Source organism: Salvelinus namaycush, chromosome 26, assembly GCF_016432855.1.
Source record: "Salvelinus namaycush isolate Seneca chromosome 26, SaNama_1.0, whole genome shotgun sequence".
NCBI lineage: Eukaryota > Metazoa > Chordata > Actinopteri > Salmoniformes > Salmonidae > Salvelinus > Salvelinus namaycush.
Window position 1 is genome coordinate 40,670,821 of NC_052332.1, and position 22,500 is coordinate 40,693,320.

General features: G+C 41.7%; 1 protein-coding gene across 1 annotated transcript in view; it reads left to right on the forward strand.

The window, feature by feature from the left end:
* Positions 1–22,500, forward strand: part of LOC120021167 (periostin-like) — a 34,260-nt gene that overhangs the window by 1,981 nt on the left and 9,779 nt on the right. The window contains exons 2-6 of the mRNA XM_038964805.1: positions 6,434–6,498; positions 15,665–15,822; positions 16,031–16,195; positions 17,488–17,634; positions 18,895–19,036. Coding sequence (XP_038820733.1) covers positions 6,434–6,498; positions 15,665–15,822; positions 16,031–16,195; positions 17,488–17,634; positions 18,895–19,036 — 677 coding nt within the window. The remainder of the gene's footprint in view (positions 1–6,433; positions 6,499–15,664; positions 15,823–16,030; positions 16,196–17,487; positions 17,635–18,894; positions 19,037–22,500) is intronic.

The window sequence follows — 22,500 nt, forward strand, 5'->3', positions numbered from 1 at the left end:
CCCTAGAGGGGGTTTCAGCCATATGTAGACAGTGGGTTATTACCATCCTAGAGGGGGTTTCAGCCATACGTAGACAGTGGGTTATTAACACCCTAGAGGGGGTTTCAGCCATATGTAGACAGTGGGTTATTACCATCCTAGAGGGGGTTTCAGCCATACGTAGACAGTGGGTTATTAACACCCTAGAGGGGGTTTCAGCCATATGTAGACAGTGGGTTATTACCACCCTAGAGGGGGTTTCAGCCATTAGTAGACAGTGGGTTATTAACACCCTAGAGGGGGTTTCAGCCATAAGTAGACAGTGGGTTATTAACACTCTAGAGGGGGTTTCAGCCATAAGTAGACAGTGGGTTATTAACACCCTAGAGGGGGTTTCAGCCATTAGTAGACAGTGGGTTATTAACACCCTAGAGGGGGTTTCAGCCATATGTAGACAGTGGGTTATTACCACCCTAGAGAGGGTTTCAGCCATAAGTAGACAGTGGGTTATTAACACCCTAGAGGGGGTTTCAGCCATTAGTAGACAGTGGGTTATTAACACACTAGAGGGGGTTTCAGCCATAAGTAGACAGTGTGTTATTAACACACTAGAGGGGGTTTCAGCCATTAGTAGACAGTGGGTTATTAACACCCTAGAGGGGGTTTCAGCCATTAGTAGACAGTGGGTTATTAACACCCTAGAGGGGGTTTCAGCCATATGTAGACAGTGGGTTATTACCATCCTAGAGGGGGTTTCAGCCATACGTAGACAGTGGGTTATTAACACCCTAGAGGGGGTTTCAGCCATAAGTAGACAGTGGGTTATTAACACCCTAGAGGGGGTTTCAGCCATTAGTAGACAGTGGGTTATTAACACCCTAGAGGGGGTTTCAGCCATTAGTAGACAGTGGGTTATTAACACACTAGAGGGGGTTTCAGCCATAAGTAGACAGTGTGTTATTAACACACTAGAGGGGGTTTCAGCCATTAGTAGACAGTGGGTTATTAACACCCTAGAGGGGGTTTCATCCATTAGTAGACATTGGGTTATTAACACCCTAGAGGGGGTTTCAGCCATATGTAGACAGTGGGTTATTACCATCCTAGAGGGGGTTTCAGCCATACGTAGACAGTGGGTTATTAACACCCTAGAGGGGGTTTCAGCCATAAGTAGACAGTGGGTTATTAACACACTAGAGGGGGTTTCAGCCATTAGTAGACAGTGGGTTATTAACACTAGAGGGGGTTTCAGCCATTAGTAGACAGTGGGTTATTAACACCCTAGAGGGGGTTTCAGCCATTAGTAGACAGTGGGTTATTAACACTAGAGGGGGTTTCAGCCATTAGTAGACAGTGGGTTATTAACACTCTAGAGGGGGTTTCAGCCATTAGTAGACAGTGGGTTATTAACACTAGAGGGGGTTTCAGCCATTAGTAGACAGTGGGTTATTAACACTCTAGAGGGGGTTTCAGCCATTAGTAGACAGTGGGTTATTAACACTAGAGGGGGTTTCAGCCATTAGTAGACAGTGGGTTATTAACACTCTAGAGGGGGTTTCAGCCATTAGTAGACAGTGGGTTATTAACACTAGAGGGGGTTTCAGCCATTAGTAGACAGTGGGTTATTAACACCCTAGAGAGGGTTTCAGCCATAAGTAGACAGTGGGTTATTAACACCCTAGATGGGGTTTCAGCCATTAGTAGACAGTGGGTTATTAACACCCTAGAGAGGGTTTCAGCCATAAGTAGACAGTGGGTTATTAACACTAGAGGGGGTTTCAGCCATATGTAGACTGTGGGTTATTAACACCCTAGAGGGGGTTTCAGCCATACGTAGACAGTGGGTTATTAACACCCTAGAGGGGGTTTCAGCCATTAGTAGACAGTGGGTTATTAACACTAGAGGGGGTTTCAGCTATTAGTAGACAGTGGGTTATTACCACCCTAGAGGGGGTTTCAGCTATTAGTAGACAGTGGGTTACTGACACCCTAGAGGGGGTTTCAGCCATTAGTAGACAGTGGGTTATTAACACCCTAGAGGGGGTTTCAGCCATAAGTAGACAGTGGGTTATTAACACCCTAGAGGGGGTTTCAGCCATAAGTAGACAGTGGGTTATTAACACCCTAGAGGGGGTTTCAGCCATAAGTAGACAGTGGGTTATTAACACCCTAGAGGGGGTGTCAGCCATAAGTAGACAGTGGGTTATTAACACCCTAGAGGGGGTTTCAGCCATTAGTAGACAGTGGGTTATTACCACCCTAGAGGGGGTTTCAGCTATTAGTAGACAGTGGGTTATTACCACCCTAGAGGGGGTTTCAGCTATTAGTAGACAGTGGGTTACTGACACCCTAGAGGGGGTTTCAGCCATTAGTAGACAGTGGGTTACTGACACCCTAGAGGGGGTTTCAGCCATAAGTAGACAGTGGGTTATTAACACCCTAGAGGGGGTTTCAGCCATTAGTAGACAGTGGGTTATTAACACCCTAGAGAGGGTTTCAGCCATAAGTAGACAGTGGGTTATTACCAACCTAGAGGGGGTTTCAGCCATACGTAGACAGTGGGTTATTAACACCCTAGAGGGGGTTTCAGCCATTAGTAGACAGTGGGTTATTAACACCCTAGAGGGGGTTTCAGCCATTAGTAGACAGTGGGTTATTAACACTAGAGGGGCTTTCAGCCATTAGTAGACAGTGGGTTATTAACACCCTAGAGAGGGTTTCAGCCATAAGTAGACAGTGGGTTATTAACACTAGAGGGGGTTTCAGCCATTAGTAGACAGTGGGTTATTAACACCCTAGAGGGGGTTTCAGCCATATGTAGACAGTGGGTTATTAACACCCTAGAGGGGGTTTCAGCCATTAGTAGACAGTGGGTTATTAACACCCTAGAGGGGGTTTCAGCCATAAGTAGACAGTGGGTTATTAACACCCTAGAGGGGGTTTCAGCCATATGTAGACAGTGGGTTATTAACACCCTAGAGGGGGTTTCAGCCATATGTAGACAGTGGGTTACTGACACTCTAGAGGGTGTTTCAACCATTCGTTAGTAATACAGGTTTTTGTTGTAAAAGAGATTTCATCTCAATGACCTGTCTAAATAAAGGTTACAGTTATTTATCAATATTATTGACAACATGTGTATTATTATTTTGCAGAGGGCCAAATGGTTCTGTTTTCTAAACCAGTGAGCCAATCAAATCAGTACGTTCATCTCTAGGAGACAGAACGCGTCTCCTTCCTGAGCGGTATGACGGATGCGTGGTCCCATGGTGTTTATACTTGCGTACTATTGTTTGTACAGATGAACGTGGTACCATCAGGCATTTGGATATTGCTCCCAAGGATGAACTAGACTTGTGGAAGTCTACAATTTTTGTCTGAGGTCTTGGCTGATTTCTTTTGATTTTCCTATGATGTCAAGCAAAGAAGCACTGAGTTTGAAGGTAGGCCTTGAAATACTATCCACAGGTACACCTCCAATTGACTCAAATGTTGTCAATTAACCTATCAGAAGCTTCTAAAGCCATTACATAATTTTCTGGAATTTTCCAAGCTGTTTAAAGGCACAGTCAATTTAATGTATGTAAACTTCTGACCCACTGGAATTGTGTTACAGTGAATTGTAAGTGAAATAATCTGTCTGTAAACAATTGTTGGACAAATGACTTGTGTCATGCACAAAGTAGATGTCCTAACCGACTTGCAAAAACTATAGTTTGTTAACAAGAAATGTGTGGAGTGGTTGAAAAACGAGTTTTAAGGACTCCAACCTAAGTGTATGTAAACTTCCCACTTCAACTGTATATATACTGTATAAGTATGTTGACACCCCTTCAAATTAGCAGATTGGGCTATTTCAGCCACACCCGTTGCTGACGGGTATAGAAAATCGAGTACACAGCCATGGAATCTCCATAAACAAACATTGGCAGTAGAATGGCCTTACTGAAGAGCTCAGTGACTTTCAACATGGCACCGTCATAGGATGCCACCTTTCCAACAAGACAGTTTGTCAAATTTCTGCCCTGCTAGAGCTGCCCGGTCAACTGTAAGGGCTATTATTGTGAAGTGGAAACGTCTAGGAGCAACAACGGCTCAGCTGAGAAGTGGTAGGCCACACAAGCTCACAGAACAGAACGAGTGCTGAAGCGCGTGGCATGTAAAAATGGTCTGTCTTCGGTTGCAACACTCATTACTGAGTTCCAAACTGCCTCTGGAAGCAACGTCAGCACAAGAATTGTTAATCGGGATCTTCATGAAATGGGTTTCCATGGCCGAGCAGCCGCACGCACACAAGCCTAAGATCACCATGTGAAATGCCAAGCGTCGGCTGGAGTGGTGTAAATCGAGCTGCCATTGGACTCAGGAGCAGTGGAACCGCAGTGTCTGGAGTGATAAATCACGCTTCACCATCTGGCAGTTTGATGGACGAATCTGGGTTTGGCGGATGCCAGGAGAACGATACCTGCCCCAGTGTAAAGTTTGGTGGAGGAGGAATAATGGTCTGCGGCTGTTCTTCATGTTTCAGGCCCCTTACTTCCTGTGAAGGGAAATCTTAACGCTACAGCATACAATGACTTTCTAGACGATTCTGTGCTTCCAACTTTGTGGCAACAGTTTGGGGAAGGCCCTTTCCTGTTTCATGATGTTGGAATGAGATGTTTGACGAGCAGGTGTCCACATACTTTTGGTCATGTATTGATGTGTGTGTGTGTGTGTGTGTGTGTGTGTGTGTGTGTGTGTGTGTGTGTGTGTGTGTGTGTGTGTGTGTGTGTGTGTGTGTGTGTGTGTGTGTGTGTGTGTGTGTGTGTGTGTGTGTCCAAATAAACTCCAAATAAACTAAGAACCCTGGGACTGAAAACCTCTCTGCAATTGGATCCTGGACTTCCTATTGACAGCATCTTGACTGGCTGCATCACCGCTTGGTTTTGCTACAGAGGGTAGTACATACGACCCCAGAGCTCCCTGGCATCCAGGACCTCTATACCAGGCGGTGTCCGAAGAAGAAAAAAAATTGTCAAAGACTCCAGCCACCCAAGTCATAGACTGTTCTCTCTGCTACCACACGGCAAGTGATACCGATGCACCAAGTCTGGAACCAACAGGATCCTGAACAGCTTCTATCCTCCAAGCCATAAGACTGCTGAACAGCTGGTTAAATACTTAACTAAATAGCTACCCGGACAATCTGCATTGACCCTTTTTACACATACGCTACTGCTACTGTTTACTATCTATCATGTTGACTAGTCACTTTATACCTAGTTATATCTACATATCTACCTCAACTACCTCGTTCCCCTGCACATCGACTCAGTACTGGTACCCCGTGTATACAGCCAAGTTATTACCTGGTATTTCCTGTATATAACCTAGTTATCATCGACTCAGTACTGGTACCCCGTGTATACAGCCAAGTTATTACCTGGTACTTCCTGTATATAACCTAGTTATCATCGACTCAGTACTGGTACCCCGTGTATACAGCCAAGTTATCATTACTTGTGTATTTATTATTACTTTTATGATTAAATGTTTAACTTATCTCTTATTATTTTCGTTCTCTCTGCATTGTTGGGAAGGGCCTGTAAGTAAGCATTTCACTGTTAGTCCACACCAACACATGTGACTAATAACGTTTTAATGTATTTTATCTGAAACACACACACACACACACACACATCTAATGACAGAGTGTGAAAACCTGCCAATCCATGGGAGGCCATTTTAGGAGTCAACAACAAAAATAAGGGAAATAATATTACTAAACACAATTGGCAATCACTTGAGTTTATCCGTTCTGACAAAGTTGCTTTCATGCATTGAACTATAATATTTACTGGTCCATTATCTGCTCAAGCTCCGTAGTCATAGTTTGGAAATCAATCCGATATAGTTTCCAATACTGATCTTACTATCTGTTTATACCAGAGCATTGTTGACCACTTGTTTATGATTGGACAAGGACAAAACAAAGATGATGAACCAGATCCCTGGAGAGATGATACACTTCCCAGATCATAATTGTTAGCTCATTTGTCCATGGGAAAATATCCCAATTTAGAATAATATTTATCTTCTCTTACACATCAATAGTGTCTTGGTTTCTTGGTCAGTCCCATAATTCATACAAGATGGTTGACATACTTCGGTTCAAAGCCCATTCAGCTCCAATTCAGCTTAAATTGTGACGTTATTTGGTTGTTTCACTTTGTGTTGTCCGCCAATGCTGTCTTTAATAATTGTAGTGTGTTCTACTTTTCTATTTCTGAGGCTGACGCCATAGTGCTTGTAATGGTGTTGTTTGATGTCTACTTCCTCTTTTTCTTCTTCCAAAACTCTTTGCCATATTGTTTTGATTTGGCCAGTGTAATGACTAGGCCTAACTTACATACCGACTACTTCTCTCTGTTATCTTGTCATGTAGCTAATTGCTGTCTTGTCTTTTCTCCAGGGTGGTTCTGTATGAGTGTTGTCCTGGCTACATGAAGCTGGAAGGCATGAAAGGATGCCCTGCAGGTAAGTGTCTACCAGGGGCGGATAGGCCATCTGGCATTTCGGGCGATTTTTTGGTCTAGTGGGCCTGTCTTGAGTTTCTTGTGTAACATGATCATTATCAGGCTAATAATGGGGGGCCTCAAAGGGGGGGGGGGGGATGGGCTGGTTCGTCAGAAATGCCTGAGCCGATTTCTGGTCCCAGTTCGCCCCTGGTGTGTACCCGCATGGACTTTAATCCTAGCTCCTAACTTTCATCCTCACACTCCATCTGTCACCCTCATCCCCATCATACTCCAACGTCCCACCTCTATCTGTCAACCTCATCCCCAACACACTCCCACTTCCCACCTTTTTCACCCTATCATGCATCGTAGCTCTACAGCAACTATATTAACTATACAGCAACTACTATAACTTTATCATGACTATAATAACTCTATAACAACTATAATAACTCTATAGCAACTATAAAAACTATATAGCTCTATAAAACTATATATTAACATATTAACTATAACTATATAGTTAATATTAAAACTCAATAGCCACTATAATAACTATATAGCCAATATTAAAACTCAATAGCCACTATAATAACTATATAGCCAATATTAAAACTCAATAGCCACTATAATAACTATATAACTCTATAATAACTATATAGCCGCTATATTAACTATATAACTATAAAAACTCTATAGCCAATATAAAAACTCTATAGCAACTATAATAACTATATAGCCAATATTAAAACTCTATAGCCACTATAATAACTCTATAGCCAATATAAAAACTCTACAGCAACTATAATAACTCTAACTCTATAATAACTCTATAGCGACTTTAATAACTCTATAATAACTCTAAAGTGGCTATAATAACTCTACAATAACTCTATAGCGACTTTAAAAACTCTATAATAACTATATGGTGGCTATAATAACTCTAACTCTATATTAACGTTATAACTCTATAATAACTCTACAGCTACTATAATAACTCTACAGCTACTATAATAACTCTACAGCTGCTATAATAACTCTACAGCTACTATAATAACTCTACAGCTACTATAATAACTCTACAGCTGCTATAATAACTCTACAGCTACTATAATAACTCTACAGCTACTATAATAACTCTACAGCTACTATAATAACTCTACAGCTACTATAATAACTCTACAGCTACTATAATAACTCTACAGCTACTATAATAACTCTACAGCTACTATAATAACTCTACAGCTACTATAATAACTCTACAGCTGCTATAATAACTCTACAGCTACTATAATAACTCTACAGCTGCTATAATAACTCTACAGCTACTATAATAACTCTACAGCTACTATAATAACTCTACAGCTACTATAATAACTCTACAGCTACTATAATAACTCTACAGCTACTATAATAACTCTACAGCTACTATAATAACTCTACAGCTACTATAATAACTCTACAGCTACTATAATAACTCTACAGCTACTATAATAACTCTACAGCTGCTATAATAACTCTACAACAACTATAATAACTCTACAGCTACTATAATAACTCTACAGCGACTATAATAACTGTAACTCTATAATAACTCTACAGCTACTATAATAACTCTACAGCTACTATAATAACTCTAGCTCTATAATAACTGTAACTCGATGATAACTCTACAGCGACTATAATAACGATACAGTAAATATAATAACTCCATAGCGACAACAATAACTCTATAAAGACTATAATAACTCTAGCTCTATAATAACTCTAGCTCTATAATAACTCTAACGCGATTGTAACGCTTGTTCTCCTCCTCTTCGTCCGAAGAGGAGGAGTAGGGATCAGACCAACATGCAGCGGGTTTAGAAAACATAATGAATTTATTAAACGACGAAGACGAACACGAAACAACACTTGGAATAATTACAAAATAACAAAACGAACGAAGACAGACCTGAACTAGAGAACTTACAAATAACACGAAGAACGCACGAACAGGTATAGACTACAAACAAAAACGCTACAGTCCCGTGTGGTACGAACATACATACAGACACGGAAGACAACCACCCACAAACAAACAGTGTGAACACCCTACCTTTATATGGTTCCCAATCAGAGGAAACGTCAAACACCTGTCTCTGATTGAGAACCATATAAGGCTAATTACAAATGACCTAAACATAGAAACACAAAACATAGAATGCCCACCCCAACTCACGCCCTGACCAACTAAACACATACAAAAATAACAGACAACAGGTCAGGAACGTGACAGAACCCCTCCCTCAAGGTGCGAACTCCGGGCGCACCCCTAAAACTCAAGGGGAGGGTCTGGGTGGGCATCTGTCCGCGGTGGCGCCTCCGGCGCAGGACGAGGACACCACTCCACCATTGTCTTTGTCCCCCTCCTTAGCGTCCTCCGAGTGGCAATCCTCGCCCCCAACCCTGGTCTAGGAACCTTCACACCGGTCCCCCCTAGATAACTCAGGACATAGAGGTAGCTCAGGACAGAGAGGTAGCTCAGGACAGAGAGGTAGCTCAGGACAGAGAGGTAGCTCAGGACAGAGAGGTAGCTCAGGACAGAGAGGTAGCTCAGGACAGAGAGGCAGCTCAGGACTGGGTGGCAGCTCAGGACTGGGTGGCAGCTCCGGACTGGGTGGCAGCTCCGGACTGGGTGGCAGCTCCGGACTGGGTGGCAGCTCCGGACTGGGTGGCAGCTCCGGACTGGGTGGCAGCTCCGGACTGTAGGGCAGCTCATGACTGTAGGGCAGCTCATGACTGTAGGGCAGCTCATGACTGGAAGGCAGCTCATGACTGGAGGACAGCTCATGACTGGAGGGCAGCTCATGACTGGAAGGCAGCTCATGACTGGAAGGCAGCTCATGACTGGAAGGCAGCTCATGACTGGAGGGCAGCTCATGACTGGAGGGCAGCTCATGACTGGAGGGCAGCTCATGACTGGAGGGCAGCTCATGACTGTCTGGCGACTCTGGCGGATCCTGGCCGGCGGGCTCTGGCGGATCCTGGCCGGCGGGCTCTGGCGGATCCTGGCCGGCGGGCTCTGGCGGATCCTGGCCGGCGGGCTCTGGCGGATCCTGGCCGGCGGGCTCTGGCGGATCCTGGCCGGCGGGCTCTGGCGGATCCTGACCGGCGGGCTCTGGCGGATCCTGGCCGGCGGGCTCTGGCTGCTCATGGCTGGCTGACGGATCTTGCTGCTCATGGCTGGCTGACGGATCTGGCTGCTCATGGCTGGCTGACGGGTCTGGCTGCTCATGGCTGGCTGACGGATCTGGCTGCTCATGGCTGGCTGACGGATCTGGCTGCTCATGGCTGGCTGACGGATCTGGCTGCTCATGGCTGGCTGACGGATCTGGCTGCTCATGGCTGGCTGACGGATCTGGCTGCTCATGGCTGGCTGACGGATCTGGCTGATCCTGTCTGGCGGAAGGCTCTGGCTGATCCTGTCTGGCGGAAGGCTCTGGCTGATCCTGTCTGGCGGAAGGCTCTGGCTGATCCTATCTGGCGGAAGGCTCTGGCTGATCCTGTCTGGCGGAAGGCTCTGGCTGATCCTGTCTGGCGGAAGGCTCTGGCTGATCCTGTCTGGCGGAAAGCTTTGGCTGCTCCTGTCTGGCGGAAGGCTCTAGCGGCTCCTGTCTGGCGGAAGGCTCTAGCGGCTCCTGTCTGGCGGAAGGCTCTAGCGGCTCCTGTCTGGCGGACGGCTCTGAAGGCTCATGGCAGACGGGCGGCTTTGCAGGCTCAGTACAGACGGGCGGCTTTGAAGGCTCAGTACAGACGGGCAGTTCATCCGGCGCTTTGCAGACGGGCAGGTCAGACGGCGTTGGGCAGACGGGCAGTTCAGGCACCGTTGGGCAGACGGGCAGTTCAGGCGCCGTTGGGCAGACGGGCAGTTCAAGCGCCGTTGGACAGACGGGCAGTTCAGGCGCCGTTGGACAGATGGGCAGTTCAGGCGCCGTTGGGCAGACGGGCAGTTCAGGTGCCGTTGGGCAGACGGCAGACTCTGGCCGGCTGAGACGCACTGTAGGCCTGGTGCGTGGTGCCGGAACTGGAGGCACCGGGCTAAGGACACGCACCTTCAGGCTAGTGCTGGGAACAACAACAGGGGACACTGGACTCTCAAGGCGTACTATAGGCCTGGTGCCTGATACCGGCACTGGTGGTACCGGGCTGAGGGCACGCACATCATGGCGAGTACGGGGAGAAGGAACAGTGCGTACAGGGCTCTGGAGACGCACATGAGGCTTGGTGCGTGGTGCCAGCACTGGTGGTACTAGGCTGGAGACACGCACCACAGGGAGAGTGTATGGAGGAGAACCAGGGCTCTGAAGACGCACAGGAGGCTTGGTGCGTGGTGCCAGCACTGGTGGTATTGGGCTGGGAACACGTATCTCAGGGCTAGTGCGGGGAGCAGTAACAGGACGCACAGGACTCTGGAGACGCACAGGAGGCTTGGTGCGTGGTGTAGGTACTGTCTTAACCAGACGGCTAGCACGCACCTCAGGACGAGTATGGAGAGCTGTTCCCAGTGACATTAACTCACCAATACGTTCATTCGGACGGATGCCGTGCCTCATGCACCAAACCAGTACATCCCTCATATCTTTCTCCTTCAATTTCTCCATTAACTCCTTTACTGTCTCTGCGTCTACTCACCTCCAAATCCGCCCTCACCGGCTCCTTATGTAAAGCAGGAGGAGTTGGCTCAAGTCCCCTGACTGACCCAACTATATTCCCCGAGAGCCCCCCCCCCCCAAGACATTTTTGGGTTTGACTTGCGGGCTTCCAGCCTTGTTTCCGTGCTGCCTCCTCATATCGCCGCCTCTCCGCTTTCGCTGCCTCCAGCTCCGCTTTGGGGCGGCGACACTCCTCTGGTTCTGCCCAGGGTCCTTCTCCGTCTAGGATTTCCTCCCATGTCCATTCCTCCTTGTACACCTGCTGCTGTCCGTTAACCCGCTGCTTGATCCTTCGTTGTTGGGTGGTTCTGTAACGCTTGTTCTCCTCCTCTTCGTCCGAAGAGGAGGAGTAGGGATCAGACCAACATGCAGCGGGTTTAGAAAACATAATGAATTTATTAAACGACGAAGACGAACACGAAACAACACTTGGAATAATTACAAAATAACAAAACGAACGAAGACAGACCTGAACTAGAGAACTTACAAATAACACGAAGAACGCACGAACAGGTATAGACTACAAACAAAAACGCTACAGTCCCGTGTGGTACGAACATACATACAGACACGGAAGACAACCACCCACAAACAAACAGTGTGAACACCCTACCTTTATATGGTTCCCAATCAGAGGAAACGTCAAACACCTGTCTCTGATTGAGAACCATATAAGGCTAATTACAAATGACCTAAACATAGAAACACAAAACATAGAATGCCCACCCCAACTCACGCCCTGACCAACTAAACACATACAAAAATAACAGACAACAGGTCAGGAACGTGACAGCGATGATAACTCTACAGCGACTATAATAACTCCATAGCAACAACAATAACTCTATACCATTATAATAGCTCTATAGCGACTATAATAACTCGAACTATATGATAACTCAACAGAAACTATAATAACTCTACAACGAATATAATAACTCTATAAAGACTATCATAACTCTAACTCTAGAACTCTAGAATAACTCTATAGTGACTGTAATAACTCTATAATAACTCTATAGTGACTATAATAACTCTAACTCTATGATAACTCCACAGAAACTATAATAACTCTACAGCGAATATAATAACTCTATAAAGACTATCATAACTCTAACTCTATAATAACTCTAGCTCTATAATAACTATAACTCTATAATCACTCTATAATAACTCTAGCTCTATAATAACTCTAACTCTATAATAACTCTAACTCTATAATAACTCTAACTCTATAATAACTCTAACTCTATAATAACTCTATAACTCTATAATAACTCTATAACTCTATAATAACTCAATAGTGACTATTATAACTCCAACTCTATAATAACTCCATAATTACATAATAACTAACTCCATGATAACTCTATAATAACTCTAACTCTATAATAATTCTATAGTGACTATTATAACTCAAACTTTTTAATAACTCTATAATAACTCTATAGTGACTATTATAACTCTAACTCTATAATAACTCTATAATAACTCTATAGTGACTATTATAACTCTAACTTTATAATAACTCTATAATAACTCTATAGTGACTATTATAACTCTAACTCTATAATAACTCTATAATAACTCTATAGTGACTATAATAACTCTATAATAACTCTATAGTGACTATTATAACTCTAACTCTTTAATAACTCTATAATAACTCTATAGTGACTATAATAATTCTATAATAACTCTATAGTGACTATTATAACTCTAACTCTTTAATAACTCTATAATAACTCTATAGTGACTATAATAACTCTATAATAACTCTATAATAACTCTATAACTCTATAATACATCTATAACTCTATGATAACTCTATACCGACTATCATGACTCTAACTATATAATAACTCAAACTCTATAATAACTCTATAGTTACTTCAATAACTCTAACTCTTTAATAACTCTATAATAACTATATAACTCTACAGCGACTATAATACCTCTATCCTAACTCTAACTCTATAATAAATCTATAACTCTATAATAACTCTATAGTGACTATTATAACTCAAACTCTATAATAACTCTAGAACTCTATAATAACTCTATAACTATATAATAACTCTAGCTCTATAATAACTCTAGCTCTATAATAACTCTAACTCTATAATATCTCTATAACTCTATAATAACTCTATAACTCTATAATAACTCTAGAACTCTATAATAACTCTATAACTATATAATAACTCTAGCTCTATAATAACTCTATAACTCTATAATAACTCTAACTCTATAATATCTCTATAACTCTATAATAACTCTATAACTCTATAATAACTCTATAACTCTATAATAACTCTATAACTCTATAATAACTCTATAACTCTATAATAACTCTATAACTCTATAACTCTATAATAACTCTATAACTCTATAATAACTATATAACTCTATAATAACTCTATAACTCTATAATAACTCTATAGTGACTATTATAACTCTAACTCTATAATAACTCTATAATAACTCTATAGTGACTATAATAACTCTATAATAACTCTATAGTGACTATTATAACTCTAACTCTTTAATAACTCTATAATAACTCTATAGTGACTATAATAATTCTATAATAACTCTATAGTGACTATTATAACTCTAACTCTTTAATAACTCTATAATAACTCTATAGTGACTATAATAACTCTATAATAACTCTATAATAACTCTATAGTGACTAGTATAACTCTAACTTTTTAATAACTATAATAACTATATAACTCTATAATAACTCTATAACTCTATAATAACTCTAGCTCTATAATAACTCTATAACTCTATAATAACTCTAGCTCTATAATAACTCCATAACTCTATAATAACTCTATAACTCTATAATAACTCTAGCTCTATAATAACTCTATAACTCTATAATAACTCTAGCTCTATAATAACTCTATAACTCTATAATAACTCTAGCTCTATAATAACTCTAACTCTATAATAACTCTAACTCTATAATAACTCTAAATCTATAATAACTCTAGCTCTATAATAACTCTAGCTCTATAATAACTCTAACTCTATAATAACTCTAACTCTATAATAACTCTAGCTCTATAATAACTCTAGCTCTATAATAACTCTAACTCTATAATAACTCTAACTCTATAATAACTCTAACTATATAATAACTATAATAATTCTATAGTGACTATAATAACTCTATAATAACTCTATAATAACTCTATAATAACTCTATAACTCTATAATACATCTATAACTCTATGATAACTCTATACCGACTATCATGACTCTAACTATATAATAACTCAAACTCTATAATAACTCTATAGTTACTTCAATAACTCTAACTCTTTAATAACTCTATAATAACTATATAACTCTACAGCGACTATAATACCTCTATCCTAACTCTAACTCTATAATAAATCTATAACTCTATAATAACTCTATAGTGACTATTATAACTCAAACTCTATAATAACTCTAGAACTCTATAATAACTCTATAACTATATAATAACTCTAGCTCTATAATAACTCTAGCTCTATAATAACTCTAACTCTATAATATCTCTATAACTCTATAATAACTCTATAACTCTATAATAACTCTATAACTCTATAATAACTCTATAACTCTATAATAACTATATAACTCTATAATAACTCTATAACTCTATAATAACTCTAACTCTATAATAACTCTAACTCTATAATAACTCTATAATAACTCTATAACTCTATAATAACTCTAGCTCTATAATAACTCTAACTCTATAATAACTCTATAATAACTCTAGCTCTATAATAACTATAACTCTATAATCACTCTATAATAACTCTAGCTCTATAATAACTCTATAACTCTATAATAACTCTATAACTCTATAATAACTCTAGCTCTATAATAACTCTAACTCTATAATAACTCTATAACTCTATAATAACTCTATAATAACTCTATAATAACTCTATAACTCTATCATAACTCTATAACTCTATAATAACTCTAGCTCTATAATAACTCTAGCTCTATAATAACTCCATAACTCTATAATAACTCTATAACTCTATAATAAGTCTATAACTCTATAATAACTCTATAACTCTATAATAACTCTTTAGCAACTATAATAGTATTGGCCTGAGGGCACACAGTGTGTTGTGAAATCTATGAATGTATTGTAATGTTTTTAAAATTGCATAAACACTGACTTAATTTGGCGGGACCCCAGAAAGCAGCAGCTAATGGTGATCCATAATAAATACAAATACAAATACAGTAAGTCATTCTTACCTAGAACCATTGTAATAGTATCTTCCCTCTGCTCTCCCATTTAACAAATACATCAAAAGATTGGTAGACAATATTGTTGACAGTGACTGCCATCCACAGTGGCTCATAAATATATGGCACTTTGCACCTGGTGAAGGTGAGGATGTCCCAGGACTTCAAAAACATAGTAGCCTAAGCACTATCTTCTGTCTACCCTCTCTCCCCCTACAGTGGCTCCTATAGACCATGTGTATGGCACATTGGGCCAGGTGAAGGCTAGTACCACCCAGGAGTATTCTGAACTCTCTAAGGTGAGGGAGGAGATTGAAGGGAAGGGATCATTCACCATCTTCACCCCTAGCAACGAAGCCTGGGACCTGCTGGACCCTGTAAGTAGAAGTATATGAAGTCAGTCACTCAATCAGTCAGTCAGTAGTTTGTCATTTGCTATTTATTTTGTTTAGTTTGTTTGTTAGTTTGTTCATTCGTTGGTTAATTAGTATGTTTCAGAAGAAGCTGCTTAGACAGTTGAAGCTCTGCTGGTCTCTCTCTCTCTCTCTCGCGTTATTAACTCTCTCCTGTTTCTCCTATGTCCAGGAGGTGCGTAGTGCCTTGGTGAGCAATGTGAACGTCGAGCTGTACAACGCCCTGCACTACCACATGGTCAACCGACGCATGCTAACGAAAGACCTGAAGAACGACATGTCTATCACCTCCATGTACAACAAAATGGGACTCTACATCAATCACTACTCCAATGGGGTACGTAGTAAACCCCTAACTCAAATGAATTCAAAATCAAGTCAAATCACATGTTATTCATCACATGCTTGGTAAACAACAGGTGTAGACTAACAGTGAAATTCTAACTTACGGGTCCTTTTCCCAACAATGCAGAGAGAAAGAAAATAGAGAAATAATAGAAAAGTTAAACACGTAATAATAAATACGCAATGAATAATGATAACTTGGCTGTATACACGGGGTACCAGTACTGAGTCGATGATAACTAGGTTATATACAGGAAGTACCAGGTAATAACTTGGCTATATACACGGGGTACCAGTACTGAGTCAATATGCAGGGGAACGAGGTAGTTGAGGTAGATATGTACACTGTAAAAAATGTCTTGTTGTTTTGAACACCCTTAAACCCTGACTACACCGCTCGCGTCGCGTGTGCGAGCATTGCAAAATAAATTTAGAAATCTATGTTATTCAATTATTGCACCCACACTGCTCGCGCGCGCCAACGAGCGTCTGCGTTGCTAAGGGCTAAAGTATTTTACGGTAAGAAATACTTGTACTTACATTTTTGGTACCGTTGTTTTACGGCAATTTACAGGTAACTGAACTGCTAAAAATGCCCTGTAATTTTACGGTACACTATAGGCTACCGGTTGGCGTGAAAATACTGTCATTCTGACTGTTGTAAATCACACATCTCAATATACTGCACTAACATGCCTAGGATATTACATCAAAATTACAATACATTACATTGGAATCATTACAAACATCATCAATACAGGCACATACAGTATCATTGCATCATAATTAATATTTTTAATGCGTGGTTATTTTGGGATTTTTTTGAGAAACTACATTTTCTTCTCTGCATCTCTACTAAAATCCAGGTAAAAGATTGAAAGGAATGTGAGTCTTATTCAGTACTTATTGACTGGTTCAGTCAGCGTGCCTCCTCTGAAAAATACCGCGGGCAGATCTTTTTTTATAAATAATTACGATAAAACATAGGCTTAAAAATGAAGTTAAGTAATTCATTTAACATCAGATTTCTTTTTTTAAACAGGACAAATCTGAGGGGGCACATTCCCTATGTGCATGACGCCTCTGTATGTAGTTAACTCCTAGCTAGCTCTTATCGCTAGACTCTTGGCCTAGTTGTATTTATTCTGTCAACCCCTACCTAGCCCTAAATCACAGGCATGGTTATTTTACCTCACATCAATCACTTTATATCATTGTTATTTTCAGAGGATGAGTGATTCAATGAATCATGCCAATTAACCAATCACCTCTCTTCCTCTGCAGATCGTCACAGTGAACTGTGCCAGGATTATCCATGGTAACCAGGTGGCGACCAATGGGGTTGTACATGTCATCGACCGCGTCATCACCGCTGTGGGCAACACTATCAAGGATATCCTGGAGGTCAACGAAGACCTCTCATCCTTCAGCGTAAGTACCTGACTATAATCTGACCTCTTCTCTTTAAGCATGCTGACCTGACTGTAATCTGACCTCTTCTCCTTATACATGCGGACCTGACTGTAATCTGACCTCTTCTCTTTAAACATGATGACCTGACTGTAATCTGACCTCTTCTCCTTATACATGCGGACCTGACTGTAATCTGACCTCTTCTCTTTAAGCATGATGACCTGACTGACCTCTTCTCTTTAAGCATGATGACCTGACTGTAATCTGACCTCTTCTCTTTAAACATGATGACCTGACTGTAATCTGACCTCTTCTCCTTATACATGCGGACCTGACTATAATCTGACCTCTTCTCTTTAAGCATGATGACCTGACTGACCTCTTCTCTTTAAGCATGATGACCTGACTGTAATCTGACCTCTTCTCTTTAAACATGATGACCTGACTGTAATCTGACCTCTTCTCTTTAAACATGATGACCTGACTGTAATCTGACCTCTTCTCTTTAAGCATGCTGACCTGACTGTAATCTGACCTCTTCTCTTTAAACATGATGACCTGACTGTAATCTGACCTCTTCTCCTTATACATGCGGACCTGACTGTAATCTGACCTCTTCTCCTTATACATGCGGACCTGACTGTAATCTGACCTCTTCTCTTTAAGCATGATGACCTGACTGACCTCTTCTCTTTAAGCATGATGACCTGACTATAATCTGACCTCTTCTCTGTAAACATGATGACCTGACTATAATCTGACCTCTTCTCTGTAAACATGATGACCTGACTGTAATCTGACCTCTTCTCTTTAAGCATGATGACCTGACTGACCTCTTCTCTTTAAACATGCTGACCTGACTGTAATCTGACCTCTTCTCTTTAAACATGCTGACCTGACTGTAATCTGACCTCTTCTCTTTAAACATGCTGACCTGACTGTAATCTGACCTCTTCTCTTTAAACATGCTGACCTGACTGTAATCTGACCTCTTCTCTTTAAACATGCTGACCTGACTGTAATCTGTCTCCCCTCCTTCAGCATTCATACCTGACTGTAATCTCTTACTGTAATGTGACCACAATATGACAGTGGCTAGTATTAATCTGACCAGATAGGTTTTCTACCTTCACTAACTCTTCACAAAAGATCAGAATTGGGATTCCTGTGTAAACGTAGCCAGAAGGTCTCAGATGGGGAACTGTTGTAGGAGTAGTAGTAGATGTGGGGATAGTATTAGAAGTAGTACGATACTAAGTCTCCTGTCCTCTCCCGCAGGCTGTAGCCTTGGCCTCGGGTGTGATGGATAAAATGGGCCAGCCAGGTCACTTCACCCTGTTTGCTCCCACCAACGAGGCCATGGAGAACCTCGGGGCCAGCTTCCTGGAACGCATCATGGGAGACAAGGCAGTCATCGAAGGTAGCCAATCAGAATACCAATAACCACTCACCTACAGTGTCTACGGAAAGTATTTAAAACCCATGAATTTTTCCATATTTTGTTACGTTACAGCCTTATTCTAAAATAGAGAAAAAATGTACAAATCCTCAGATATCTACACACAATACCCCATAATGACATCACAATACCCCATAATGACATCACAATACCCCATAATGACATCACAATACCCCATAATGACAAATGGAAAACAGGATTTTAGAAATGTTTGCACATTTCTTAAAACCTTTAAACATAAATACCTTATTTACATAAGTATTCAGACCCTTTGCTATGAGACTCTACATTGAGCTCAGGTGCATCCTGTTTCCATTGATCACCCTTGAGATGTTACTACAATTTGATTAGAGTCCACCTGTGGTAAAGTCAATTGATTGGACATGATTTGGAAAGGCACACACCTGTCTATATAAGATCCCACAGTTGACAGCACATGTCAGAGCAAAAACCAATTCATGAGGTCGAAGGAATTGTCCGTAGAGCTCCGAGACAGGATTGTGTCGGGGCACAGATCTGGGGAAGGGTACCAAAATATTTCTGCAGCATTGAAGGTTCCCAAGAACACAGTGGCCTCCATGATTCTTAACTGTAAGATGTTTGGAACCACCCAGACTCTTCCTAGAGCTGGCCTCCCGGCCAAACCGAGCAATCGTGGGAGAAGGGCCTTGGTCAGGGAGGTGACCAAGAACCTGATGGTCACTCTGACAGAGCTCTAGCGTTCCTCTGTGGAGATGGGAGAACCTTCCAGAAGGACAACCATCTCTGCAGCACTCCACCAATCAGTCCTTATTGGTAGAGTGGCCAGACAGAATCCACCCCTCAGTAAAAAGCACATGACAGCCCACTTGGAGCTTGCCAAACGGCACCTAAAGATCTCTGACAATGAGAAACAAGATTCTTTGGTCTGATGAAACCAAGATTGAACTCTTTAGCCTGAATGCCAAGCATCACGTCTGGAGGAAACCTGGCACCATCCCTATGGTGAAGCATGGTGGTGGCAGCATCACGCTGTGGGAATGTTTTTCAGCGGCAGGGACTGGGAGACTAGTCAGGATCGAGGCAAAGATGAAAGAAGCAAAGTACAGAAAGATCCTGGATGAAACCCTACTCCAGAGCGCTCAGGACTTCAGACTGGGGCGAAGGTTCACCTTCCAACAGAAAAATGACCGTAAGCACACAGCCAAGACAACACAGGAGTAGCTACGGGACAAGAATGTCCTTGAGTGGCCCAGCCAGAGCCCGGACTTGAACCCTATTGAACATCTCTGGAGAGACCTGAAAATAGCTGTGCAGCATCACTCCCCATCCAACCTGATAGAGCTTGAGAGGATCTGCAGAGAAGAATGGGAGAAACTCCCCAAATACAAGTGTGCCAAGCTTGTAGCATCATACAACAGAAGACTCAATGCTGTAATCGCTGCCAAAGGTGCTTCAACAAAGTATTTAGTAAAGGGTCTGAATACTGAATACAGTTTTTATTATTTTAATAAAATAGCAAACATTTCTAAAAACCTGTCTTTGCTTTGTCATTATGGGGTATTGTGTGGGGGAAAAAACAATTTAATACATTTTAGAATAAGGCTGTAACATAACAGAATATGGAAAAGGTCAAGGAGTCTGAATACTGTGCAAAGGCCAGATTAACAAAAAACAATCACTTCTGGACAGGTTACCCGTAACCAATCACCTTTGGCCAGATGACCAATAACAAATCACCTATGTCCAGGTTATTAACAGTAACCAGTCACCTACAGCCAGGTTACCTGTAACCATTCACCTATGACCATATTAACTATAACCCATCACACTTGGCAGGAGATTTTTACGTTTTCAGTCTTTAATGGCGAGGTCATTTGTAAGAATGTACATTTATTTTCATATGATAAAAATAAACTGAACATTGATCCTTGAAAAACAATGAACCAATGACCTATGGCCAACACTGTAAACCCCAATGTGCTGTCACTACCCAAAACTTTTGAAGAAACCAGTTACACTTAACATATCTGACTACAGTTATTTAAAGTGAATTTGTAGTCATTATTCAACCCGATAGAGTCACTGTGACTCTGTAGAGGGTCATGATTTGAGTGGTGTAATAGCTTGAAAATGTTGAGTAATGCATCCAATTTAATTTCCCAGTGTGCCTTGCCTTTTCGAGTGAATTGTAGAGATTCCAGCCCGTAGTTGTTAGTGACAAAGACATGTTTATTGAATTATTTTAATTTTGTTCAGTCATATGGCATTCACGAAGTGAGTTCCTATGTGAATGTTGTCATCATAATTAAACTCTTTATGACAATACATGACATATCTCATTAGCTTTACCCTAACTCAGTGGCCTGAAAGTCATGGTTTACGGGCCTCATCAGGTCTGCAAGTAAAGTTGCAAAATTCCGATAACTTTCCCCAAATTCCCAGATTTAAAAAATAAAAAAATCCTGGTTGAGGGATTTTCCAAAAAAGATTTATAGAAAACCTGGGAAATGTACTACATTTTGACACTCTACCTGCAAGTTACATTATGCTGGCTTGCAAATTGATTTGTAATTCCTATTGGAATCCAGCCAGAGTTAGGCTATCCAACAGTTTAATCACCCTAAAACTTGCATTCACAGTGACTGCTAGGGTTAGGAGGAGAATACAGGAGCACACACAGGAGCACACACAAGATCCCCAGAGACAGACACAGGAGCACAAACAGGAGCACACACAGGAGCACTCATAGGAGCACACACAGGAGCACACACAGGAGCACACACAAGATCCCCAGAGACACACACAGGAGCACTCATAGGAGCACACACAGGAGCACACACAAGATCCCCAGAGACACACACAGGAGCACTCATAGGAGCACACACAGGAGCACACACAAGATCCCCAGAGACAGACACAGGAGCACACACAGGAGCACACACAGGGGCACACACAAGAGCACACACAGGAGCACACACAGGAGCACACACAGGAGCACACAGGAGCACACACAGGAGCACACAGGAGCACACACAGGAGCACACAGGAGCACACACAGGAGCACACACAGGAGCACACACAGGAGCACACACTCATACGTCGGAAAAACGCTTGTCTCCACTCTGTGCTTGTCGCTCAGTCACTGGTTAGCCAGCGCTAACTGTTAGCATGTAGTGCCTTTGTGGTGTCCCTATACAGATTGCCAGATCACTGTGTAAACACACACACACACACACACACACCCACACACACACACACACACACACACACACACACACACACACACACACACACACACACACACACACACACACACACACACACACACACACACACACACACACACACACACACACACACACACACACACACACACACACACAAACTTACCACATCAGCCTTAGATTCTTAGACAGTTCGCAAACAATGATGCTAACCACAGA